The sequence below is a fragment of the Poecilia latipinna genome, unplaced genomic scaffold (assembly GCF_001443285.1).
Source record: "Poecilia latipinna isolate Pla-1442-1.1 unplaced genomic scaffold, P_latipinna-1.0 Scaffold12, whole genome shotgun sequence".
NCBI lineage: Eukaryota > Metazoa > Chordata > Actinopteri > Cyprinodontiformes > Poeciliidae > Poecilia > Poecilia latipinna.
Genome location: NW_015112628.1, coordinates 227,835 through 253,095, shown reverse-complemented (window position 1 = coordinate 253,095; position 25,261 = coordinate 227,835). Strand labels below are relative to the sequence as shown.

General features: G+C 40.4%; 2 protein-coding genes across 2 annotated transcripts; one reads left to right on the top strand and one right to left on the bottom strand.

Annotated features, from left to right (window-relative positions):
* Window positions 1–91: 91 nt before the first annotated feature.
* cdc73 (cell division cycle 73, Paf1/RNA polymerase II complex component, homolog (S. cerevisiae)) lies at window positions 92–24,145 on the top strand. Its single transcript, XM_015030441.1, has 17 exons — window positions 92–270; window positions 853–958; window positions 1,060–1,129; window positions 2,850–2,912; window positions 3,082–3,134; window positions 4,346–4,434; window positions 4,569–4,782; window positions 5,828–5,926; window positions 6,067–6,145; window positions 6,814–6,878; window positions 20,024–20,081; window positions 20,525–20,560; window positions 20,647–20,734; window positions 22,269–22,430; window positions 22,944–23,044; window positions 23,130–23,271; window positions 23,362–24,145. Exons 1-17 carry the CDS (start codon window positions 140–142, stop codon window positions 23,396–23,398), a joined length of 1,593 nt encoding a protein of 530 aa, XP_014885927.1. The 5' UTR covers window positions 92–139; the 3' UTR covers window positions 23,399–24,145.
* On the bottom strand, window positions 7,120–17,633 carry LOC106946251 (beta-1,3-galactosyltransferase 2-like). Its single transcript, XM_015030462.1, has 2 exons — window positions 14,474–17,633; window positions 7,120–10,424 (listed from the first exon to the last, which is right to left on the bottom strand). The coding sequence occupies exon 2, from the start codon at window positions 10,336–10,338 to the stop codon at window positions 9,076–9,078; it is 1,263 nt and encodes a 420-aa protein (XP_014885948.1). The 5' UTR covers window positions 10,339–10,424; window positions 14,474–17,633; the 3' UTR covers window positions 7,120–9,075.
* Window positions 24,146–25,261: the final 1,116 nt, after the last annotated feature.

Here is a 25,261-nt window from a genome sequence, read left to right as displayed (position 1 = left end):
ATTTTGCGTCATTAGTAGCTTGTGGGAAGCCCACCTGGCTCGTAAAAAATATGTATATTTTGGATCAGGCAACTTGTGAGGCCGCTTGATGTTGATATGTGGGGGGCCTCGTAAACATACTACATGAAGGCGAGTGAAGATGGCGGATGTGTTGAGCGTTCTTCGTCAGTATAATATCCAGAAAAAGGAAATCGTCGCTAAAGGGGATGAGGTGATATTCGGAGAGTTCTCCTGGCCGAAAAATGTGAAGACAAACTACATAATCTGGGGGTATGTCACCACACTAAACACGTTTAAACCTCTTTTCTCCCAGGCCTGTAACTCCCTCTCCGTAACGACGTAAAGCTCGCTAGCTACTTTGTGCTAAAATGCTAACACAACTCCTCTGTGGGCTCAGAACTTTAAGTTGCTGGTTGCTTTCGCATTATATTTCAGTAACTTGCAGCAGAAATTATATTCCAGTTTACTATTCATTTTTGGAGTAAATGCGTGGGTTTTGCACTTCCTTTGTATTCCTGTTATTTTAGGAGTGAACACACCAAACTTGTCCCAGTGAAGGGATGCTAAATTAGCGATGCCATCGAGCTCTGACTTGTTTCATAAAGTCGCGAGGACATGCTCGTCTTTTATTTTAATATTTGCCTATTATTCTATTTTGTAGTTTACGAAGGAAAATTTATCTTGCAAATATTCTGAACATAAAGCTATATATGTGGATTCACTAACTGTTGCTAGGTGTTAAGCAGAACTAGAACTTCATGCTTGTAGACCTGCGTAGATAACATATAATTGGCTTAATTGCTCATTTTATAAACTTTGCTCCTAATAGTGGCAATGTTTTTTCTTCCTCAGTACTGGCAAGGAGGGCCAACCTAAAGAGTACTATACTTTGGACTCCATTTTATTCTTGCTCAACAATGTGCATCTGCCGCATCCTTCGTATGTGCGGAGAGCTGCAGTAAGTGGAGCATTTAGCCAAAGCTTCTGGCATCTTTCGTTAGTTTCTCTCTAGCTGTGTACAGCGTCTCTGTTCCTGACATGTCTGCATGTTAATTATAGACAGAGAACATCCCTGTTGTCAGACGACCGGATCGAAAAGGATTGCTGTCCTACCTCAATGGCGAGAGTTGTAAGTAGCATGTGTAATAAGTCACTTTCATCCACCCTCAGCCGGGATGTTCAGTTTTGTTTTCTTTTGTTGTTTTTTGTATAGTTGGGAAGTCCTATGCAAAGGAGAACAAATTTACTCATGTTCCATAGTCTGTCGCTGGAAAGTCCACTCTACGTTTCCAGTTGTTGAGCTTTTCTTAACAAACACTGACGGACTGCGTAGCTTGGAATTGCCTCCAGAATAACACAACGTCTTAATACATGCAACCTGAAATGGAAATATTAAGCTCTCAATGCACCTATTAATGTATTCTTTGTCCTTGGAAACAACAATAATGAAGAGTGTGTTTTGTAAATGTGACTGGCAAAACCATGAACAAGTTTGCTTTGGCAGGTGGTTGGAGTTATTTACGGATTCGGAAAGTGTGGATGCTAAAGTTTGTTTTCTTTCAGCTCGACATAATTTATTTTATTTCAGGTGTTGTAGATGCAGTTAGTGAGCGTGGGGTGCACCGCTGCTCACCGCCTCGTTACTGTTAGGCCCCCAGGCCGGGCAGACCTAGATCTGGGTGCTGGTAGCATGCTGTGTATTGTAACAGCATTCTAAAAATAAAAGTTCTGCAACTCACCCAGAGAAATTGAAAAACATTCCTGCAAACATGAATTGCTTTGATCATATAAGTCGTGTTTTCTTTCCTCTGGTATCTCTAGCTTTCCTGTACAGTAACCCGGTCTTAAGCCACTTATCTGTTCTTATTTTTAAACACAATCCTTTGGTAAGCTAACAGTATGCATCACACTTTGACCTCACATCACGGCAAATAGTCATTTACATGCAGTACCTTGTAGACCACTAGTTTGAGAAAGACTGATGTATATTGACCGCAATGGTCACATCGCAAAGACATGAATAATTGTTAGCTAATACATTTCAAGCATTAGGAACTTGAATTTTTCATGCTTATTTAATATTTGGCCAGAGTCTCACACCAGTAGATGCAAATGACATTGATCAAATGCTAAAGGACACGGTGATGGAAGCACAGATGAGAGAGGAAAAGAAGAAAATGAGCTTATATTCAGCAACTGATATCATTAAATATTGGGATATTTATATTTTGCAGCCTTAACAATAAGTAGATTTCCCAAATATAAACATGTAACATAAAAGAAGGTAAAATCAGTGCAGGTTAATTGTCAACAAGCTGGCAGGATCTGATCTTCCTGTGCAGTTTGGGTAGTTCTGCATAGGGCTGGGAGATATGGCCCAAAAATAAAAGCAGATTCATTTTGGCATAATGAGATTTGACTTCTGATTTTAATCGCTTTTTTTGTTAACCTTGCGTTTGTTTCCTAGAAAATAAAAATTGCAAATAACAAAAAATATTTTTCAAAACTTGTTTTTATTTCAGTCATCTCTTCTGTGAGATGGCCTGAATATCAGATCTAAACTAATATAAGCTGTAAAACACTGGTTGGTTAAAACATCCAAGAGTGTGAATACTTTTACAGGCATTCCTTCAGCAGCCTTAAGGAGCCGTCATAGCGGTCTGTGGCCTCTAGGTGTCTCTAAAACACACCGAGTGCCAAGAAGCAGATTTTTCCACATCTCCACAAAGCTCAGTGATCTGTCGAATGTTCCTGCTTGTGTCACCAGTTTGATGAGGAACTCTTTGATTGTCCAGTAGAGGTAAAACTTGACCTGCTGTAATGAACAACACACTTCTGTTCCTCTACAGCCACATCGACGAGCATCGACAGAAGCGCACCAATAGAAATAGGGCTTCAAAGGCCAACACAAGGTATGCTTATAGCAGCTTTTTTCTTCTTCTTCTTATTATTATTATTATTATGTGGTGGTGCCTGTAAAGATTTCTGCTATTAATTTGTCTGAACTTCAGTTTGAGCTTTTTCCAATTGTCTGTACATTGAATTTCTGGTGATAAAACTCGTCTCTTTTTCCTCTCCAAGTTAAAAGAGCAGCTGATGAAGTTTCTTCTGAAGCCAAGAAACCAAGGATTGAGGTAACTGAGGCAAATTGATGAGTTTCAACCACGTGGGTTTATGAAAAGTAACAAATTGCCTGCAGATTAACAAGTTCAAATGTTATTAAAATAAATAAATACATTTAGAGCTTTTTTGTGTAGTGAAATAAATTCTGTTAGCTTTAATTGGTCCTGACCTCTGGTGGAGGCATATTACTTCAAAATTTGATAAAACAAATCGTTTTTTATTTTGTAGCATTAAATTAAATGAAACTAAACTCAATGTGGTTGAACACATTCCTGGTCCTGCTGAAATGTGGCACGACTTTTCTCTGTTTCTCTGTGTTCCGTTTTATTTTTTTCCATGTGAAATCAGATAAATTAATGCTAATACCAGTTCCCTGTCTCAGCCTTCCTACTCTTCTTATTTTGTTCTTTTTTATGTCAGAGTTTCCTGCACATTCATTTATAGTTTGTTGTGTTTGCTGCATTGAAAAGTAACTACTTACAATCATAATTACACCCCATTGAAACAGGAATTTATATTGATGCTAATTAAATGTTGACGCTTTAAGTGATTTCCTTTTTTTAATTACTCTTATTTTTTTTATCAATTCAGGGTGTCAATACAAATTACAGCTATGATTTTATTTATTTAAATAAAAATTGATATTTCTGCTATACCTGAAAATAATTTAAAAAAATAGTCATTTGTGTTATCTGTATTAAAAGATGTAAACATTTTAAGGTTTTATTTTCTTTTTAAAAGTGAATAATACCTTGTGTATAGCTACATTTCTCATCTGGAAAAGGCAGTTTATTTATTTTTACGGCAGCCTGTTTTATATTCAAAGGTTCAGATTTAATGTCTTCAGTGTGTTAAATTGTTCAAGTATAGTATTTGAGGCTTCGTCCATCCATAGTTTGTCTATTTTTCATGACATCATCATGTTTGTTTACATACAGGCAACAAAATACAAATAACAAAATATTAATATTTTCTTCACAACATAAAGTAAGAACCTAAAGAGCTTTATTAATTTAATATAAGGTGCATCAGCAAGAAAATTAAGTCATGTTTTTAATTTAGAGTAAGCATGATTTATTGTGTTGTCTTTCGTAGCATTTTAAGAGATCACGTATTCAGATGTTTGTACACCTCCGGTTTTTTGATAAAATACTTATTTAAATGTTTTCCTATTTAGACAAATGAAATGAAGTAAATATAAATCCTTATTGTTGACCTTCAGGATGCAGAACGTGTGCGTCTGGACAAGGAGCGCCTGGCCGCCCGTCTGGAGGGCCACAAAGAGGGCATCGTGCAGACGGACCAGATCAGGTACAAAACCAAGATTTCTCTGTCGAAACGTTTATTAGATTATAATGAACTTAAAAAAAGTCACATTATTTAGAATGCTGCCTTCCAGAAAACCTGACATTTTATTTGTTTTTTTCTCCCCACTCTTTGTCCAGATCTCTGTCCGAAGCCATGTCTGTGGAGAAAATCGCCGCCATCAAAGCCAAGATTATGGCCAAGAAACGCTCAACCATCAAAACGGACCTGGACGATGACATCACGCTGAAGCAGAGGAGCTTCGTGGACGCAGAGGTGGACGTCACCAGGGACATCGTCAGCCGAGAGCGGGTCTGGAGGACCAGGACCACCATCCTCCAGAGCACCGGGAAGGTCAGAACCACGACCTCACACGGCCCGCCCGACAAATCCCAACCGCACTCGCCTGCAACATGACCGCCAGCTTGGATCCTATAAAGGATTCAGCTGATAAACATGAACTTTCTCTTCCTATAGGCTCACCGTTTCAACTCATGTCTGCTAGTTCCTTGGGAGAATAATAAAAGTGACAGACATTACTCTTGAGTCAAAGAGACCTACTGAACGATAAGCATTCAAAGCAAAGAGACGTAGCAGAACTGTTTGTTCTGCTGCATCAGTATTATGTAATATCCACACAGGGAAGTTGACAGCAGCTTCACATATGCTGCAGTGATAAATGGCCGATTCCGCCCACGCTGACAGAGCCACGCTGAGAGGAGCTGCACAAGATCAGGGAAAAAGTCCAAAACAACTCAGTTTTAGCCACTAGATGGCGGCAAAAACTGAAGTCTCAGTTTTAACTGACAGGCTTATCTTGAAGTTTAATAAACAATCTTGTTAAAACTGTTCAACAGTTTTTATAAACTGTTTATTAAAACAGAGTGTTTTAAATCAACTAGAGCTTATTTTAGCATCTGTAGACATGCAGGTTATTTTCAGTTGAATTTCTCAGTTGGCTCCTGCATATAAATCTGACCTTTGGTTTAATGGCTTTTTCCAAGTTGTTTTTAGCTCTTTTAAACAATAAAACTCAGAATTTCTTGAAGAATGAATGTTTTCTTTAAACACTCTTTAGAGTATAGATTACAAACTCCCATATTAAAACTCAACTTCTTTCCCTAGTCATTGATAATTTAAGTGTTTTATGTAGCACACTAAAACCACAAATATTTAATAAACTGAAACTTCAGTTTCTCAAAATAATGGTTTATATCGTAGTGAAACATGGTTTTATAAACTGGCCCTTTTATTTACACTCTGAACTTGTATACCTCTAGTAATAAATGTTTAGTTCTTTACTTGCTGATGTGTTTTTCAATGAATAGCTCTTGAATATTCAACATTTTGTATGATTACATGTTCATTTACATGTTTAATTATTGTGTGTGTTTTACAGAACTTCTCGAAGAACATCTTTGCCATCCTTCAGTCGGTGAAAGCCAGAGAAGAAGGACGAGCACCAGAGCAGAGACCAGCACAGAACACTACCCAAGTGGTAAACATGTTTTTATCTCTTCAGTTGAGCAGTACGAAGCTCCCTCGTTGTAAAGGTTCATTGAAACTTCATGAGAATTCAGTCCGAATAAATTAAAACGGCTGCATGCGGGAGTGAAAGTGTGGTTTCTGTTGGTGCAGGACCCGTCTTTGAGGAACAAGCAGCCCGTCCCGGCCGCCTACAACAGATACGATCAGGAGCGATTCAAAGGAAAAGAAGGTGACTTTGCTTCATGGTTCTAATTCTATAAAATCAGTCTTTTTTTAGACTGAGGAGAGTATTTCTTTAGAAAAGCCAAATGTCATTTGCAGTACAAAATAGAACAATTTCGGCCAATTCTGCCCCATCAACTGGAGTCTTATTTACATCCATCACACCATTAATAATGATTGTCAAAGCAGCTAATAAAGGTTCCCAAGGCAGGTACAGATTGAGTCATAATCCCATGTTGTGTGTCTTGTTTTTATGCAAAAGGTCTATATTAGGGCTGTTGTAAATTATTATTTCAGTAATTGAGTATTCTGTGGATTAGTCTGAAAATCAGGTAATTAAATAAAAAAATTGATAAAGTAAAATATTGGTAAAAACTGCCATAACAGCAGTCTTAATATCAGATATCGACATCGGCCCAAAGCTTCATATTTGTGCATCCCCAACAATTACTTTTCTGTATTTTAGAAAATTAATAATGATGGCTCAGTTTTTAAGTTAACCTGGACAAAAATGATGAACTGGTGAACTGGTGGGGGCACCAGTGCAGCCTGGAGGCCCGCCAGGCTTATAATACACTGAAACCCTCCTTTAGGAAAACAACCATAAATCAGTATTTTAGTTTCTTACATTGTGTGTTCATAACCTGCAGCTCATTACCCTTTCTTACTTTGTAGAAACGGAGGGTTTCAAAATCGACACCATGGGCACCTACCACGGCATGACCCTGAAGTCAGTGACGGTAAGAACAGCTTCTGGATCCGGTCACAAAGTCTCACGAAGAGGTTTTTCCACCTGAAGGGTTTCAGTGCTGAAACAGGGCTGATGATTGAGGCAGGAGAGCCTTGGCACATTGTTACAAGAAATGAGAAATGTTTAACTTTATTCAGGATTTCCGTGCAGTAGTAAATTAAATGAGCTCAAATTAAGGCTTGTAAAAAGTAGTAAGAAGTAGTAAAAGGTTCAAAATATTTTTAATACTCCATTGATGCTCGCTTATTGTTTTAAGTTCGTTTTACTAAAATCTGTATGAAAAATTATAACTGCTGTACTGGCAGAACCTGAGCTGTAACTGATAGACTCCAACCTGCTGTGCGCATGCGTTGTGTTTTAACCGCCTAACCTGTTGAGACTAGCTAGTTATTTTGCGCTTCGCCGTGGGAAAATATAAGTTTTCACAACTTTGGCTCAATGATCCGAGATTCAAAGACAAGGAATGAGCGAAAAGCATTTTGTAAAGTATGCAGGAAAAAATCTAAACTTGATCTGGAATGACGTGACGGTGATCAAATCAGACCGACCGGAGCATCCACCATTCATCAGCAGCGGATTCCTGCGCAGGTTGAGGCTCCACCGTGGAGCACATCCCCGTTTTGTGAAGCGATGTAACTTGAAGCTCAGCTATGAGCTAAAATTTTACCGGTGGTGCGACGGGAGCTGCAGACAGGCAGCTGACCTTGCTGACTCTAAAGCCAGCGCTCAGAGCTGAGCTGCTCTGAACACTGCAGCAGCTAAAGTAAGTTAAATTACAACAACTGCACTGCTAACAGATTGCAGTGTGAACAAACTCAAAAGTGAAAATTCCACTGCATTTGTAGGAAAAGTGGTAGAACTTTTACGTACAAGTTTATCATTCATCATTAGCTGATGACGTTTAGACACGGTTCATGTTATGTTATTGTTTACATCCGGAAATTTCGCGAAGGCAAAAAGACGATTCTTTTCCTCGCCATCCGTAGCCGCGCTGCGGCGGTAGAACGGTTCTGTTAACTAAATCAAACCTTCTTAATTTAGAGCAGTGCGCCACAGCAAAGGGAAAATAACTCAGAAAACCCATCAAAGAACTACCCAATCCCCACCCCTCACTTTCTGTGTGTTGCACACTTGAAAATTAATCAGTGTGGTGTTGCGCAGGTTCTTTTATTTTGACAAATGCTGTGGAAACATGAGAGCGACAGTGAGCGCCTCCGCTGACCAGCCGTTGCTACGCTTAATTGCCGTTGGCTCGCTGAGTCAGGAGTGCTGCTCACCGTGCTCTATGTGCCCACTGGTGGCGAAGTGTTGTCACTGCAGTCCAGTGCATCTCAGGAAGATAAGTGCAGCTGAAGAGCACAGCCAAGATGAGAAAAATGGAAGCAAACAAACAAACAGAAAGGGGGAGGGGGGTGTAATTACTTCTGATGTCCATTCTCTCACATGTGTCAGCTAGCTACCTGCAGACTCGTTACCATAGCAACAAGATTATCAAACTCGACAGCAGAGTTAACATTTTACAGAGACGTTTCATCTGCACGCTTGTTCATTTCATCCTTTATTTTTCATGACACAGCACCGTGTACATGGACGTTCTGCTGGGAATCAGCCCAGTAGAAACGATATTAGTTGAAAAATGGCAACAGTTTCACAGGATTTTACCAGGTTTTACACGCTTTGTTTGTCTTATATCATAGCAAGTAAGGTTTGTTCACAGATGAGAATCATTTGAGTATTGAGCAGGAGGTTTTAAATGGACCCATCAGTAGCTGCGCTTCCATTACAAATAGTCGCAAAAGTCTGTCAATATTCCACCTTTGTCAAAAAGAAACAAACCATTTTTCAATTGTGAAGTTTCCATCAACATAAACACAATTAAAATCACACATGAATAACTTTGTTCACACGATAAGTCCTTAAACATGCGGCGCCATGATCCTCCTACCAATTCTTGTTATCTTCGTGATTTGCCCCAGTGACATCTGGTTGTCGATCATGTGACTTGTGTGACGCGAAAGTGTTTCCTTTGGAGTTTTGTCAAATAAACCAATTTCAACATAACCAAAAATACCACTTCATCCTAGCGCCAAAACTTGCCAAAAAACAATTTGTTTGGCAAAGGTGTCGTGTTTTCATTAAGCAAATTTATTTACAAAATGTCAAATGGTAACGGTCAATGGTAACAGCTACTGTTTCAGTAAATGCGCCTGCTTGTCCCGGAGTCTGGAGTGGGCCCTGCTCGTCCTCTCCTTCAGCGTGCCGATGCAGGCGTTGTGCTTGTTGCTCTGAAGGTGATGCCAGTACTTGAGCAGCTCGTTGGGATGGAAACCGTGCGACGTTATCAGGTGGCTGTACTTGCAGCTGGAGTATGACACCCGCCAGTGGTTGAACAGGAAGCCGTTGGGCGGAGGCGTGGGTTCGATCTGCAGCTCGGCCAGGCAGATCCCCACATACACATCCTCCAGGTGCAGGAGGCGGACGCTCAGTGACATCCGGTAGATTTTCTCAGCCAGGTCCCCAGAGAAGACGTACCCTGTCCCGGAGCAGAAGGTGGGGTACCTTTCACCCGGGTAGAGCTCGGGGGGCATGTACCACTTGCTATTTTTGTTCCGGTTAGGTGCGAAGCCTCTCATGTTGTTGCCTGTGAAGTAGCTCTTCCTGGGCTTCAGATCTGGCCGCAGCAGCTTGTAGACGAGGTACTCCGTGTTGACGAACATGTCGCTGTCGGTTTTCATCACGTAGCTCGCTGTCGGACATTGCGTCGCCACCCAGTTCATTCCCATCAGAGTCTTTATCGTCAGGTTTTTATAGGAATCCAGGAAGTCCTGCTGGATGATGTCGTGATGCCTCCGGCTTTCTGCCTCCAGCATCTTCTGCTGCAGAAGTCCCAACTCCCCATCTTTCTTCCCCAGCAGAAACAGTCGGATAAATCCCAAGGAAGGGAAAACGCTCTCGTTCCCCCAAGTCTGCCGGATGGCGTTCCTCGCTTCCACCTGACGAGCTTCGGTGGCAATTAGCAGGATGAGAAACGGGGCAAGTTTGCTCTGTTGGCATTTATCTGGCTCGTTGATGACATAAGGGAAAGGTCCGTGGGTCAGATTAGCATTAAGAGCTCCCATTTGGCTCTGGCTGCTGTTGCCTGTCAAATTACCCTCAAAGCCGGCGTCGCCATGATGAAAAGAAACGCTGATGTTGGCATTGGTCGTCAACGTTCCCTGGGGAACGATCACGAACCTCCACGCTGAGTGCGCAGTGCTGCCGTTCCATTTGCTCCTAGCAGTTTGAAGCACTATGCCTCCGTACACCACAGGGTAGCCCCTCCACCACGGGATCCCAGAGAGCTTGGGGAGCCACACTTGGTGGACCAGAAACACGAAGAATCCCAGCAGAGAGAGGAGATAGAGAAGCTTGGCTGTGTGCGTACAACAGTGGCGCCGTTTCCACTGCATTGTTCTGATCACAGAAGTGAAGAGTTTGTGTCAGGTTGTTCACTCTGCAGTATTAACTTGCATATGTGGCCACACCAAGAGATTACCTAAGAAATAAGAGAATGATTGTATGAATAGGTACAGAAAGAGAAGTAACAGTTGTGTTGATACTTAGAAATATTTCAAAGTATAGAAGCATTGGATTATTTTGGATTCAAAAATGAGACCATCACATTTCAGACCATTTACGTGAACGTGAACCGCAGCAGCTGAAAATGTTGCAATTTTGGTTCCCTCGTTATTCAGCATCCAGTTGTCATCAGAAACTTTTAAAATGTTGCCAAAATAAAGTGAACCAGGCATGTTTCCGTCTATTGGTTTGAAGCCAATCAACTCGGTTACACAAAATGTGATGTCAACATTACTCATGGTCGTAATAATCAGGAAGTAGAGGTTGCAATCTGGCATGGACCACACATCTCAGAAAAATGGAGAGAGCTTTTCAGTAATGTCTTATTACTCTGTCATGTATTGGTCATGTTACATGCTGTCCATGGACATGGAGAAAGAAATGCAACGCTAACGCACGCCAACATTAAAAGCAGCTACTTATGTAAATATGAGGTAAATGTTCGCTTTGTCAGAACTTATTCAGCAGATGTGTTTCCGCCTCCTCTTAAGCATGTTGACTCTTGGAAAAGCCAAAAACCATCTCAAGTGAGCGTAAAAACCTTTTTGCAAAGTTATTTTGAATTTCCATCAACCTTTTCAAATGCAACTGTTGAAGATGCTCTTAAAAAAACATTGATAGAAAAACTGATGATGACGAACCAGTTAAGTCTAGAATTTCTTTCCTGGTACAACTAATTCGGATTGCCCTCCTAATTAGTTGCATCTGTTAGAAAGTACGAAAGTCAAACATCTTTTATTCATCTTCTAAATTTTAGGTTGTGTTTCCCAGAAAAACTCCTACATTACCTCTAAGTTGGGTCTTAAACTTGCACATTCTTGCCATACTACTTTATTACTGTTTGACAAAACCACAAAGCCCTTGATGTACAACAGGAAACGGCCTCGTTGGAACGAATTTAGAAACCGTCAGCTTTCTCGTTAACCGCTGAAAATAAGTTATCTTAAAAGTGAACTGTAATAGTTTACTTATAGCTATTTTTATTATTTACTTACAGCAACTTTTACTATGCAAAAGTCTAAATTTAAGGTTTAGCCTAAACTGGGGCTTTCTACTTTTTCAACTACTTTCAGTAGTTGGATAAGACTGCTTTGAAACTTCCTATGTTTGAAACTATCCAGTCAAATCCCATGCCAGAGCTGAAAATCATCAACTCAAAAGGATAAAATCATATTTAAAAGGTAAGTTCTTAGCTCCCCTATATTATTAGACCTCAATCATTCATGTTCACATTGGTCTCTGAACAATTATTAAACCTGTTATCCCCAGCAAACACCAATGCTACAATGGGAGTAAATGTTAAAGGCTACTTGTGTTTTAAGTAAGATATGAAGTATTAATTTGCTTGTAAGGAAATGAGCAACATGGTTTTGGAGAACAGATTCAGTTCATCTTGTCATACAATACACAGAAATCTAAGAAGCTGTTTGTGGGTAAAGCGTGGATCCCAGATGAACTGGAATTGTTGAGTGAGCCGCTGTTTTAAACACGTCGGTCTATTTTAGCTGGACTAAATATGTAAGCCACATTGTTCCAGTCGAGAGCCACCGTCTGCTGCTCCACGGGTCTATCTACTGCTCAGATCCTAACATCAACCCCGAAGCCAGCAAAGCTTGAAAACAAAGAATATCTAGGTTTTTTTTTTTTTCCTGATCTGATCTTGTTTGGTAAAATGCTGATGCAAATGAAGAATGTGTGACTTGTGGTAAGCGGTTCTTTGGAGGCTTTTCTAACAGGGGTTACAGTTATCATCAGAATATCATCAAAGCTTTAGTTGTTGGACGCATTTCCTTTATGCTGCAGTGGTCATATTTGTTTTGTGATATCGGGGCCACTCTCTGCTTTTACTGAGGTTTTATCCACGCGTTGAAATAAAGATTGTATTTGTTTTGGTGAATAGTTGGAGCACTAATTTTAGCGCAGCCCAGAGGAGCGCGTAGTCATCGCTCCATGAGTCACCCTTAACGGTTCTTACTCATCCCAGCTCGGCTCAGTGTTCTGTTCAGGCACCAAAGTTGTTGATCAGCTCGTGAACTCCTCTCACTCTTCACTGATGGAGAGACGATTGGATTTGTACAGTAGCCAAGTGTTCAGAAACACTTTCCTAGTGGAGATGATTAAAGATGTTAAGGAATCCAGTTCTTGATCTATGTCACTTAAGGAGTTTTGGGTAGAACAATTTTTCCAAATATTATTTTAATCTTAATTCCACACTGCTCTGAGTGTCGCATTGTTTCAACAGCTGTTTTATTTTTTCTAAGCCTGTGAGTTCACAATTAGCCGATTACTGCCTAGTTCACAATTATTTTAATAATCAGTTCATAACAAATTAATCAAATTAAATTACTGATAAATGTTCACAGATGTAACTTTGAATGCTGTGAATTATCTACTGTTGTTGATGTAACAGAAGTTACTGTTGGCCAGCCTGAAGAACAAATGAGTCTAACCGTGCAGGAATATTGCAGAAGTAAAATATTAAAAACAAGTGTAATTTGAAATGTAATGGCTGGAATATCCCTTCCCCAAATACCCCAGATTCTGGGGGGGGGGGTAAGGAAAAATAAAACTAAAAAAAAAAAAAAATTCAAAAATATATCACTTCAAAGCTCAAAAAAGAAAAACAAAAAGTTAAAAATCTATTCAAATGGCATGTATTCATTAAAGTGACTGAGCCAGTTAAATTCTAAACAATAGTTTGACTTAGCAGCAAATTCTGAGTATCAACTGAATTTCACACATCAATATGGAGAAGTACTTGGTGTTGTCAGTGATGCACACAAGCTGTTTACATCTAGCCGGGCATGGAAGGTGTCAGTGGACAACTTAAAGGGAAATGTGACTTTTATCATTTGACAAAATGATACTTTTGTTTAGGTAAAGCTACCAGCCACCTGCTTCTAGGTGAGAAACTACAATTCTACAGTGAATGTAGAAAGACAGTTGTCATATTGTTTACATTTTTTAAATAAAAGTATGTTCATTGGCTAAGGCATAGTTTCTAACAGTATATTACAAAAGTCCAGATTAGATTCAGATCTATCAAAAGGTTTACTATCTTGATGTGGCCCAAACACTGACCTGGAAATGCTAAGGAAATAATAAATCGTTTCTCCTTTAAGAAAACACCAAGAGTAACAGAGACCGACCCGATATGCAGAAATACGTCGCTGATTATTGTTAAATCACTCAACTCCTCCAGTTATCTGGCCCCCTTCTGACACATTTGTGATTATAATCAGTAAGTGATTGTTTACCTTCATCTTTTATTCCTATTTTCACCTTTTCGCACTTAAATTTGACTTAAAAAAAAATGTCCTTTCCAGTAGTTTTTGTTTTGTTCTGCATGTTCTCTAGAGCGGTGGACATAAGTTAACTGATGTACTTTTGCAAACACTCCTAGTTTGGAATTTGGGCCCAAACTCTGATCATTGCATAAGCAAGAACTTTTCCAAAGGAAGAAAAAAATAAAAGATGAATTTACGGTTCTTTCTAGCACATTTAATACAGATGACAGCAAATCCATTACTTGTAAAAGAAGTTAGGCAAAGTTATCTTCCAGTAAAATCCTGTTGGCTTACCAGAACTTTACTCTTAGTCTGATGGAGAGAAGTGAGTTGCTCAGAGCTAAAACCTACAGGGTGACTTTCTTATCTGTAGATCGCTTTGATAATTCCCCAAAAGACTGACTCTCTATGTGTATCATCACCAGCAGCAGCAGCCTGAAGCTGCGTGAGCTTTCACTTCTCATGTTTACTCATGTTAACAGAAGTAAACGGTTCTGTACTGAAAGGTTTCACCAGGACGGGGGGTTGTGAGAACTGAAGAGTTTTATCTCGTCTGCCGGAATCAAAACAGAGAAACAGAAATGTTTCCCTCTCAAGTCGACACACCCTTCACATCCTGTAGGCTCTGTTAAAAGCAGGTAATTCTCTAGTCGGCCACTGCAAGGTTTGCAAATCTCACCCCGTTGGTCTTTCCTCCCTTCTTATCCGTTGGTGAAAGAGCCGTGCGGCGCAGGCTCGGACGGCTCACATCCTCCCTCGTTTCGTCCAGAGCCCATGATGAACCCTCCTGTTTTCTCGCTGCAGCTCGGACCGATAGCTTTTCACCATCGTGCTATTCAGAGTGGGAAAACGACGCGTTCAGCCTGTCGTGTAGCCGCCGCTCTCTCCCCCCACACATCAGCTGAGCGTGCGTAAAGAGCTGGAGTGTTGCAATCTCTCCATCTGTCTTGATGCATTGTCCCCCCTCCCCATCCCCCTGAGGCTGGTTTCTGACGCTGCCGTGCTGCAGCTGCCTGTGGCCGGAGGAAGAAGAAGAAGGAGGAGGCTGTAGGTGACGGTTAGCCGCAGCCGCGGGTCCTTTTCACCGTAATCAAGTCGTGTAAATCAAAGCAGCAATGCTCGGACGGGCTTCATGTCTCTGTTCAGCTTCTCTTCCTCTTTCCATTCTCATGCTCCTCCGCACTCTTTCTCTTTGATTCACGCATGCTGTCTTCTCTCCCTGCGATCTCTTTCCAGTCCTCTTGTTGTTTTTTTTCCTGCTCCTCTCTTGCCTCCCCTCATTCGGCAGCCTCTCACGCTCTGTTTTCTGGCTGCAAACAGCGGGGGAGGAAGAGGATGGCCAGGAGGAGCGCGAGGCAGCGCTGTCAGTTGTGCGTTTGTTCTGAGAGGCAGCTCCAGGCTTGGTGGCATTACGCTCTCCCAGCACGTCACGGCGTCTCTGCTGCTGTTGCTGGCTGCTCTGTTAAAGAGGGGAGGCGGGAGGCTGGGGGGCTGGGCTACTGACCTATTTGTATTCACACCCACTCCCCAGAAAGAAGAATAAAGTATGATCTGAATTTGGCATGCTGTGAAGGAAGAGGAGAGAATTCTGTCGACACTTTGAACACATTAGATTTCCTAATCGGATTTAAAAAAGCGGGGGGCGGGGGGGGGAATACTTCTGGTTTCATCTTCTCACTTTGGCAACGATGGACTGAGGACAGCTCAAACCTCTTACAGTCGGCATTCAGCTACTTGTGCTAATTTATCACTGGATGGCAATTCCAAACACATTACTAAAATGCTGTTTCCACCACACTTGTTTGCAGTGGCGCAAAAGGTGGGCGTCGCATCAGACAGGGCGACAAACATTGGCAGAAGGATGATTTCTTGTCTGCATTTTCTTTCTTTAAGCAGCTGTTTGTGTGTGTAAATGATTTGATAAGGAACAGGGCACTGATTAGGTGCCATTCCACTCCATCTCCTCTCCCGTCACTCGCCCACACACACACACACACACACACACAAACAATGATCTTACGTTTGTAGTGTGTTCGCATACACCTCAAGGTACATAGTTGCGACCCTACTTGTTTGCATTCTCTGAAAACCTTTGTGTTTTTAATATTACCATGTTGGCAAACAAGCGGCTAATGTTTTCCTATCAAGAATGAGGAGACAAAAAGTGTAAGAAGTGCAGAATTTAACACAGAATTTCTATATTTCTTAATGCCTAATGATAGAATCAGCAGTTAGTAGTTTGGAATGGACAAAGTGATCGAGCAAAATAATTTAAAGAAATAAGGGAATAATGGAAAAACATGATTTTACAGTGGACCCCCAGTATTCTGGACTCTTACATCAAAGTCAACTGCAAAGAGCTAAAATCTATTAATACTTAATACCCTCTAAAAATTGTCATAGCTGCCTATTTTAATAGTTCAAACACCAAATATTACTTAATATGCATTAGCACTGCAACATAAGCTACCATCTAGTCCTCCTTATTTCTGCTATGGGGGATACAGCCAATCAGCATCAAGTATGACTTCTCCAAAATGTAGCTAGTTATCTATCCATCTAGTCATTGTAATATAGGTTGTCATAATAAGGAACATCTGATTCAACTCCACCACATTTCATTTAAGTCAATCTAGTTCAGCACAAGGTAATATATTCTGATTCAGATGCATTACCATTTAAATTCCAGGTAGTTGATCAAAATACTTCTTCCAGGTATGTTACAAGTCACATCATACAGCACATTACCGGTTACAGTGTCTGGTCTTTCCCCAAATATGTATTGAATGAAATCTAGAGTCTTAACCGTAAAAATGTCAAATCCTAACTAGACTGTGTGAAAAATGCTCTGGGAAAGTCCTGATTCATTTAAGTCGATGCCTTTTATGTGTTTGAAGACCCCAGACAGACAGAGTGCAATAAAATAACACATTATTTTATGACTGTGTCCCACATGCACATCAAGTCCTACCATCATTCTAAAATTAAACATCGAAACATGTTGCATGTTTTTCCTCACATTCTCTCCTCCCTTTAGGGATTTCCTGTCATTGCCTTGCTGCTGTGCGCGATTTTAATCTTAACAGGGAGTTTTATTTCGTGGTGCTGCTGATGGAGCACCATCAGCAGCACCACCTATCAACTAGCCATCAACATCTGCTTGGCATAACAAATTCATTCTAATCCGTTTACGTTACCGTGAAAGTGCTGAGATTGTGCCGATGTTATCCTCTTACGGTCAGCTCCGAAGCGCCGCTGCCCGGCCTGCCCAGTGGTTCACAACATCGGGATTAGTCGGACAGGAGTGCTGCTCCTCTGAGATCAGCTTCATTTGAACTTTTCTAACCGCTGTGCTGGAGGAGAATCTAAACAGACGCTATGAAATATTCAGTCTGTTCGAGATTTGTCCTAATGAAACATGTCCTGAATCATTTATTTGAAGCACATGGGTGATTGCTGTAGAATTCACAGAACAGGCTGTAGTTCAAAGTTAAACCACAGGACGCTTACTAGATTGAAATGTTGATTTAAAAAAAACGTATAACTTAGGATTGCTTAGGGCGCTTTCACGCCTGCACTGCATGCACCATTACTAGGTAAGTGAGTAGTTTGGCCACAGCAGAATCTGAAATTCACTTTTTAAAATTGGGGAAAGGAGGAGGGTGTTGAACTTTACTGCAGGCCTTGTATTGTCTAACATGCAGCTCTAATTTGTTGTCTCTTTCTGCCTTCCTTATTGTCATATTAGCAGCGTCATACAAAGGGTGATTGACAGTGCTTAGGCACCCCCGCCCCCCGGCTCTGATTGGTTGTTCCAAGCTAGCACTGATGGAAGGCAGAGGAGCTCAATTTCTTTTTTTCTACAGATTATCTGTCTTATACCATACTAAGCACTTTGAATTCCCTTGTTGCTGAAAATATAAATAAAATTACCTTACCTTACTGTCATGGCATAGCAACAGATTCAACATGTATGCAAAAAATTATATTTTTTATAAAAGTTTCATACTGCAACTTCAAAGGAAAAGCATATTTGTAAGCGTGGAAAACTATTCAGGAAAAAAAAAATTCTACTCCTTTTGGGATTAACTATAGATCTTGCCAAATTTCAGTTATATAATTTCCCTTTGGGATCAGTTAAGTATTTTTAAATTTGAAAGTATTTTTGAATTCTTGCTTTAGTTGAAGACATTAATTACTGTTCCTCCTTTTTCCATATTTATCATCACTCTGCTTCTGTGGCTCTCTTTTCTCTTTTGGTTCCTGACTCTCCTCCTCTTCCTGTTCTTGTCCTTCTCAGTTATATCTCTCTACTTTGTAACTTTGTTTTAAAAAAACAGCTTTGTTAACTCAGCAAAGACGGAGGTCATTAAACCATCTGCACTCTGTCGTCTCTCTTTCTCCCTCATCTGTCTCTACTTAATGTCTTTCCAGAATAATTATGTCTGCTGTAAATTAGCCAGTTTTTAGAAGTTCAGTCGTTCTTATGAAGGATTTATCCTGCCAAAGTTGGCAATAAAATAAAAACTGAATAAATGGCTTGATAAATGAATGTGGCAAATACTGCATCCAATAAATGGAGATTTAACTGGGGGGGAAAATGGCCACAACACAGAAGGCTGAAGTCGAACCACCGTTGTCTTGAATTTTTTAAGACTGATTCCTATCTTCAATGACAAAAATCAGAACAGAGCTCCATCACGTGCAGCTTGACGTTCATTAACACTCCCAGTTAATCGAGAGTACTGGAAATGATGACTAATAAAAATAATCTTCAAAAATGAGGCTTACCTGATGTGTGTGTCCTACTTCCAATATAAAAAAGAAAACTGAAACAGACTGAATGTTTGCTTTGGTCTGAATCAGTTGAGTTTAACTTGTTGCTTTTTCAGGCAGGTTGTTTTCACACAAACCAAAACCCTGTCAAACCACATGAGAACATTCAGTCTTTCTGTTTTTTTATTGGAAGTAGGATTAATAATTACCATTTAAGACATGAACTTTAACATTGAGCTCGTTACAAAACGAGAACACGCACCCAAAGACATGCCTTCACATCAGTCATTAAAAACATCAGTCGGTTTGTCTGCTACTGGAAAGAACAACTCATTGACTTAATTATTCACATTTGAAACTTTTAATGTTTGAAAATCTGTGGAATTAAAGCTTTATTATGGCTCACAAGCACTCAGAGTTGTTGTTTTTTTCCTTCTTCTTGTGTGTGTGGCTGAACTCTTCTGAGTGGTTGGGTGGGTGCGTTGCGTTTATTTTTTGGCATCCTGCAGCGTACTGGATCCCTGTAAACATCTGCACTCCGAACGCCGAGGCAGACACTCCCAACCTTGAGACACTCGCTTCACGTCTCCTCCTCCTCTTCTCTCTCTCATTTCCTGTCTGATTACTGAAAACAAAGACCACTACAAGCCGACTGCATTATTTAATACTTGACATTTGAAAATGTTGGAAAAGAGTTTTCCACTGCTTTTAAGGGAAAATGTTATCCACCCAGCATGCCTTGTGTAAAGTTGTATAATTTCCCCTTGTGTTAAGTTACAGATGAACTATGTTCACACACACAGACACCTGCTGTCAGGGTTGCCAGATTGGACCAACAGTTTCCACCCACAAAACAATGCAAACCCACCGAACCCCAAAAATAATTCATGTTTAGCGCCAGACATGGTCATGTATAAATAATCTTGTCATTGCCTAAAAACCCTCCCTTTGTGAAAAACAACCCAAATTTAACAATCCACTCAAAGCTGAATGTGTTGAAAGTCTGGTAAGACTGCCTGTGAATAAAACCTGCAAAACTGATTCAAATTACTTAGTTGAACTTCGCAGGCAAAACAAATCCCCTAAAAAAAAGGGGGTGGAGATGGTGGGGGGGGTTGAAGAGGTCTAGTCAAAGTCTAAACTTAAAATTGGTTGAGCTGTGGGAAATCTAGACTTTTCTTTCCCCGTCTAAAAACTTTATTCGTTAAAAGAAATGAGTAATTTATTGAAACTTGAGCAGTTCATGCTCATTTCTGAACCATCAGTGATCCTGACGGTCCGTTCCCCCTCACACTAAACTAAGCTCTTTAACTTCTCTACTCTTTTTTTTTTTTTTTTTTTTTTTCCTAGCAAAAACATTTCTGTTTATCATGTTTACCTTTGCATATCTCAGACACAAGCCATACGTTGTTCAGCTGTGTGTAACCATGGAGTTTTTATTTTCTGTTTGAAGGAAGGAGCGTCAGCCCGGAAGGCCCAGACCCCGGCGCTGCAGCCAGTTCCCCGTCCAGGTCCGTATCGACTTAAAAGCTTTACATATAAACATTCCAGTGTACTTTTTCCAATTATTATAAAATGACCTGCACTCCTGTAAAAGCGCATTAAACATGGTGTGGTTCTTAAAATGCTGGCTGTTTATAGCTGATAAAGACAGGAAAATTCTACATATTTGCTGCTTGCATTAACAGTCAGTCAGTTCAGGGAAGAGCTGTTTTTGAGATGAGATTGTTCTTATCTCAGTGACCTCAGTTTGGGTTTCACCTAAAGGGAACTTGGCTTCAGTCTCTGTAAATAGAAATGTGTTCTGTCTGGATAAAATTACAATTGGAGGGCCTTTGTGTTGTCAAGAGTTACGTGACCCAAGATGATGCTAAATGTTCAGCATGTTTTGATTTATATTTTTTCTGAAAACTCTTTTTCTCATCTGTATTTTTTTTTATTTTTTTTTTTTTAGTTTCACAAGCCAGACCTCCACCAAATCAGAAGAAAGGTACACATCTGCTGCTCTTTATGTAAATACCAACTAACGTGATGCGTTCGCTGACCTTCTGTTCGTTTTGGACACTTTGTCTGCAGGATCCCGAACCCCCATCATCATCATCCCTGCTGCCACCACCTCCCTCATCACGATGCTCAATGCTAAAGATCTTCTCCAGGATCTGAAGTGAGAACAGTTTGATTTGGATGCAATGTTTATTTTTTTTTACCTTTATATTTCTAGTTTAGATAAAGTGGCTGACATATAAAAGTACCCTTTATTTTCCCCCGACGTACCCCGGCACGTGTTTATTAATGATTAATTTTCCAAATTATGTTCCGATTAGTTGTGTTTCTTTGTAAACAATAAAAAGCTCCTCCCAGAACTACCTTTAATCTTTAAGGATTAAAGATGGCTGAAATCTAGAACATAAACCTGGGTGGATGTAAGATTCTCACGGAATAACCTTCAGCTAAAAGTAGGGATACAAAATATCTCAGCTTTCACACCGATTTTAGTCAATGTTAGTGGATTCTTCTTTTATATCTGTCCAGTAAATATGCTTGAGTCGATGTTAACTGATGTTTATTTTATTTTATCGTTTTGCTGCAAACCAAGTATTACCAATATTCAAGTGAAGTTTATTTGCATAGCAACATTTCAGTTCCAAGTGCTTTACACTCTAAAAACTCAATACAGTTATTATGAAATGAGCAATAAACAGTACATTTTGTCAGATGTCATCATCAAGCAAATACACATCAAATGTAGGGATTAATATCCCAGTTATTATTAATCAAAGGAATCTCTATAAACAGGTGGATTTTCAGACTTGATTTAAAGGAGCTCAGTGTTTCAGCTGTTGTTCAGTTTTCTGGAAGTTTGTTCCAGATTTGTGTTGCATAGAAGCTGAATGCTGCTTCTCCAGGAGACCTGAGAGGTTTGGAAGGTTGATATATCAACAGATCTTTAAGCTGTTCAGTGATTTATAAAGGTAACACTTTATTTGAAGAGGTGTGCATAAGACTCACATGACACTGTCATAAACATGACATCTATCATGAACATAAAGAAGTCTTTATGAATGTTTGACAGTCGTCATGACGTGTCATTCAGTAAATGATGACACTTTTAATGCAAAGTTGCATTAAAAGTCCATTAAAAATGCCAAGTTTGCATGATTTTGTAAATTATAATTTAATGCAACTTTTAGAGCAACTTTGCATTAAGTGTCATTATTTACTGAATGACGCGTCATGACAACTGTAATAAACATTCATAAAGACTCCTTCATGTTCATGACAGATGTTATGTCATGTTTTTGACTGTTTCATGTCAGTATTATGCACACCCCTTCAAATAAAGTGTTACCTTTATAAACTAACAGCATTTTAAAGTCTATCCAAAAAAATCACAGATCTTTGGATACGATCCGACCCAACTGAATACTGAACCTGAGAGTCTTACCCAACTCTCCAGTTACTTCAGTAATATGTCAATGTCAGCAGTCTAATGCTGTATCACCGTGGTTCTTCCACAGTCTGTATTTATGTGGATGTCACTGAACACTTTGACGAGGGCAGTCTCAGCACTGTGGTGACCATGGAAACCAGTAGTGAACCAATACTGTGGATTAGTACTCCTAGCCGGATGGACAACTAGCATCAACTAGATTTATCCTCAAACGGAGAGCCTGAATCCTTCAGCTCCCTGTTTCCAGGTTCATTACATCAGATGACAAGAAGAAGCAGGGCATCCAGCGGGACAACGAGGTTCTGCTCCAGAGGCGCAAAGACCAGATCCAGCCGGGCGGCGCCACACTGAGCGTCACCGTTCCCTACCGCGTCATCGACCAGCCGCTGAAACTGGCACCACAGGACTGGTGAGCTGCTGCTTTTCATTCAGTCACTGTGAAGAGAGCTCTACATCAGCTCTGTTTCAGGCTTTGGAAGTAAATCACAGTCCAGTTGTTGAACAGTCTCAGCACGGTTCTGCTTTTTTGTTGTTGTTTAACACAACAGTATTTTCAGTATTTACCACTTTGCATCATGTTCTCTCAACTGCGCATCAGCTGAGCTCTTTATGTGAGATACTTCTCAATGCAGCGCTGGTCAAGATGTTAAAGGATTAAAAGGCAATTGTCAATTGTTTTTGGAGCTAAATCATGTAGCAGAGCTACGTGATTTAGCTCTGCTGAGCTAAATCATGTAGTTTCACTTCTACTGTGTCAAGGTGGATGATGAAACCACGAGTTTCCTTTTTCTCCAACGTGACAAAAGCGAAAAGCAGTGGACCTTTAGTTGATCAGTCTAGTCCACAGTGCGCCGTGTGCATCTGCAACACCTTTTGGGGAAACTTCCTCCCGTCTCAGTTTGGCCGCTTTGTGTTCCTGCAGGGACCGGGTGGTGGCCGTGTTCGTGCAGGGTCCTGCCTGGCAGTTTAAGGGCTGGCCGTGGCTGCTGCCTGACGGATCTCCCGTCGACATTTTTGCCAAAAGTGAGTGGAGGGCCTTTCTGGCTTGCGAGGATGCGGTGGGTGAAACGCAACATTCTCACCGCGCGTTTCCCTCTCTCCCCTGCAGTTCGGGCTTTCCATTTGAAATACGACGAGGCGAAGACGGACCCAAACGTGCAGAAATGGGACGTGACCGTCCTGGAGCTGAGCCGCCACAAACGCCACCTAGACCGACCTGTCTTCTTACGCTTTTGGGAAACCCTCGACAGGTGTTTACTCCTTCCATCTTTGATTTCCCTGACCTGATTTCTCTAAACTATACCTTACCTGTTTTTGTCTTCTCGTCTCTCTTTCTTCAGATACATGGTGAAACACAAATCTCACCTCCGGTTCTGAGCCAGATCAGTGTTTCTCTCTGAAATTCCCTCAAGTTAATTCCAACTCGGCTAGGTCCTCGTGTTTTCCCAGCAGCCAAGCCATCCTCCACCATGAACCCCGAGGCGGACGGAACAGCCAACGGATTTCGCCGAAAACTCCCAAAGCTTCTGGAGTTTTTCCCTCTGAACATAAGAAAATTCTTTTTAATGGGTTTTTCTGTTTCAGACCCAGTTTTTGTTTTTTGTTTTGTTGCTTTTTTTCTCCCTTAAGTTTCCAGGTAGTTTAGCAAAACCAAACTACGTTTGATATTAAATTCTACAAACTGTGGAGATGGTTAAAAACAAGTTACCTAGCAACAAAAACCTGATCGAGATGTTTCGGGTTTCCTTGTTTTTGGGCGTCTTTATCAAGGAGATTGTTGCTTTCCGCTCAGAACTGTTTGGATCGGGGAAAACAACTGAAGCGACGTAGAGCTAAGTTAGAGCGCAGAGACTCTGACGACCGTCTGATTTAGCGTGTTTGTGGTCAGAATGTACATACATAATAAAACCTGAGAGAGCCGAAGCTCTTTGAGCCGACGGCTGCAGGTAAGTGATTCGGTTATCTAAGTCAGTTCCTACTTCTGTTTTTCACGCCATCAGCACCTCTACCAGTCATCTAATGACCGTCTTCTTTTTCTTCTTCGTTGGTGTTGTGCTAGATGAGAGTAATTGCTTTAAGTCACCACTTGAGAACGGACAATAAAGCCTTTGTGAAACACCTACATGGATGTTGTTGGCTGGATTGGTCGGTTTCTTTCAGCACTTTTATTTGATGACGTCAAGAAAACCAAAGTGTTCCCAAAATATCTTCCATATGCTGCTGTTCTTTCTTTCTCTCATTTTTCTTTGTCTTACTACTTTCCCCTCTTTTCTCTATTCTCCCCCTCATCTTTAATTTCTTGGAACCTTCCTTTTTGTCCTTCATTCTCCATTCCTCTTCTTTCCATCCCTCTGTCCTACCTCATCTCCTCATTGTTACTTCTGTCTTTGTCTTCGTCCCTTTTCTTCCTTTCTTTGTTTGCTTTCATTACCCACTTCATTATCCCCAATAAGCTACTACAAATGTTTTAGTTTTTATGTCTTAAATGGATGTAAACGTCTGCAAATTCTGGAAAGTTGAATCACAAAAGTCTCTAGATTTTTTTTTATATACACTGCTCAAAAAAATAAAGGGAACACTCAAATAACACATCCTAGATCTGAATGAATGAAATATTCTTATTGAATACTTTGTTCTGTACAAAGTTGAATGTGCTGACAACAAAATCACAAAAATCATCAATGGAAATCAAATTTATTAACCAATGGAGGCCTGGATTTGGAGCCACACACAAAATCAAAGTGAAATGTTCCCTTTATTTTTTTGAGCAGTATATATATAACATAAAAAATTTATAGGAATCCTGCAACCTGTCAGCAGTTGGTTTTAAAACCAAATGGCTGTTTTTGTTTTAGACCTTCAACAAATAATTGGGAAAAACTTGAACCCAGTAATGCAGATAACAGAGACTCGGGTCATGTGACTTGGAATTGAGTCACATGACTTTAGACTCGATTTCATAAAGACTCTCGACTTGACTAGGGCCGTTACACCAGTGACTCGTCACTTCACTTAGACCTAAACCCTTTGACTTGAAAAGATTTAATCTGAAACCAAGCATGTTCACAAAAGTACGGGATGTCAGCGCTGCCACAAATAGGTGGCCATTTTTGTGAGTGATGAATCCAAAAAAGGCTACAGAATGGAGAGCAACTGACTTTTTACGGTTTTCTTCATCCTCCCCCCCCCCCCCCCCCACCTTTAAAATAAAAAAAAAATTTTATATGACCCATTCTTCCC

What these genes read in the sequence shown, in the direction of transcription:
- LOC106946251 (XM_015030462.1), bottom strand. Translation starts at nt 10,338, where the DNA reads ATGCAGTGGAAACGGCGCCACTGTTGTACGCACACAGCCAAGCTTCTC.
- cdc73 (XM_015030441.1), top strand. Translation starts at nt 140, where the DNA reads ATGGCGGATGTGTTGAGCGTTCTTCGTCAGTATAATATCCAGAAAAAG. An exon ending in CCAAGAAACCAAGGATTGAG is followed by an intron (nt 3,135 to 4,345) that starts GTAACTGAGGCA and finishes GTTGACCTTCAG; the next exon opens with GATGCAGAACGTGTGCGTCT. An exon ending in CGTCGACATTTTTGCCAAAA is followed by an intron (nt 23,045 to 23,129) that starts GTGAGTGGAGGG and finishes TCTCCCCTGCAG; the next exon opens with TTCGGGCTTTCCATTTGAAA.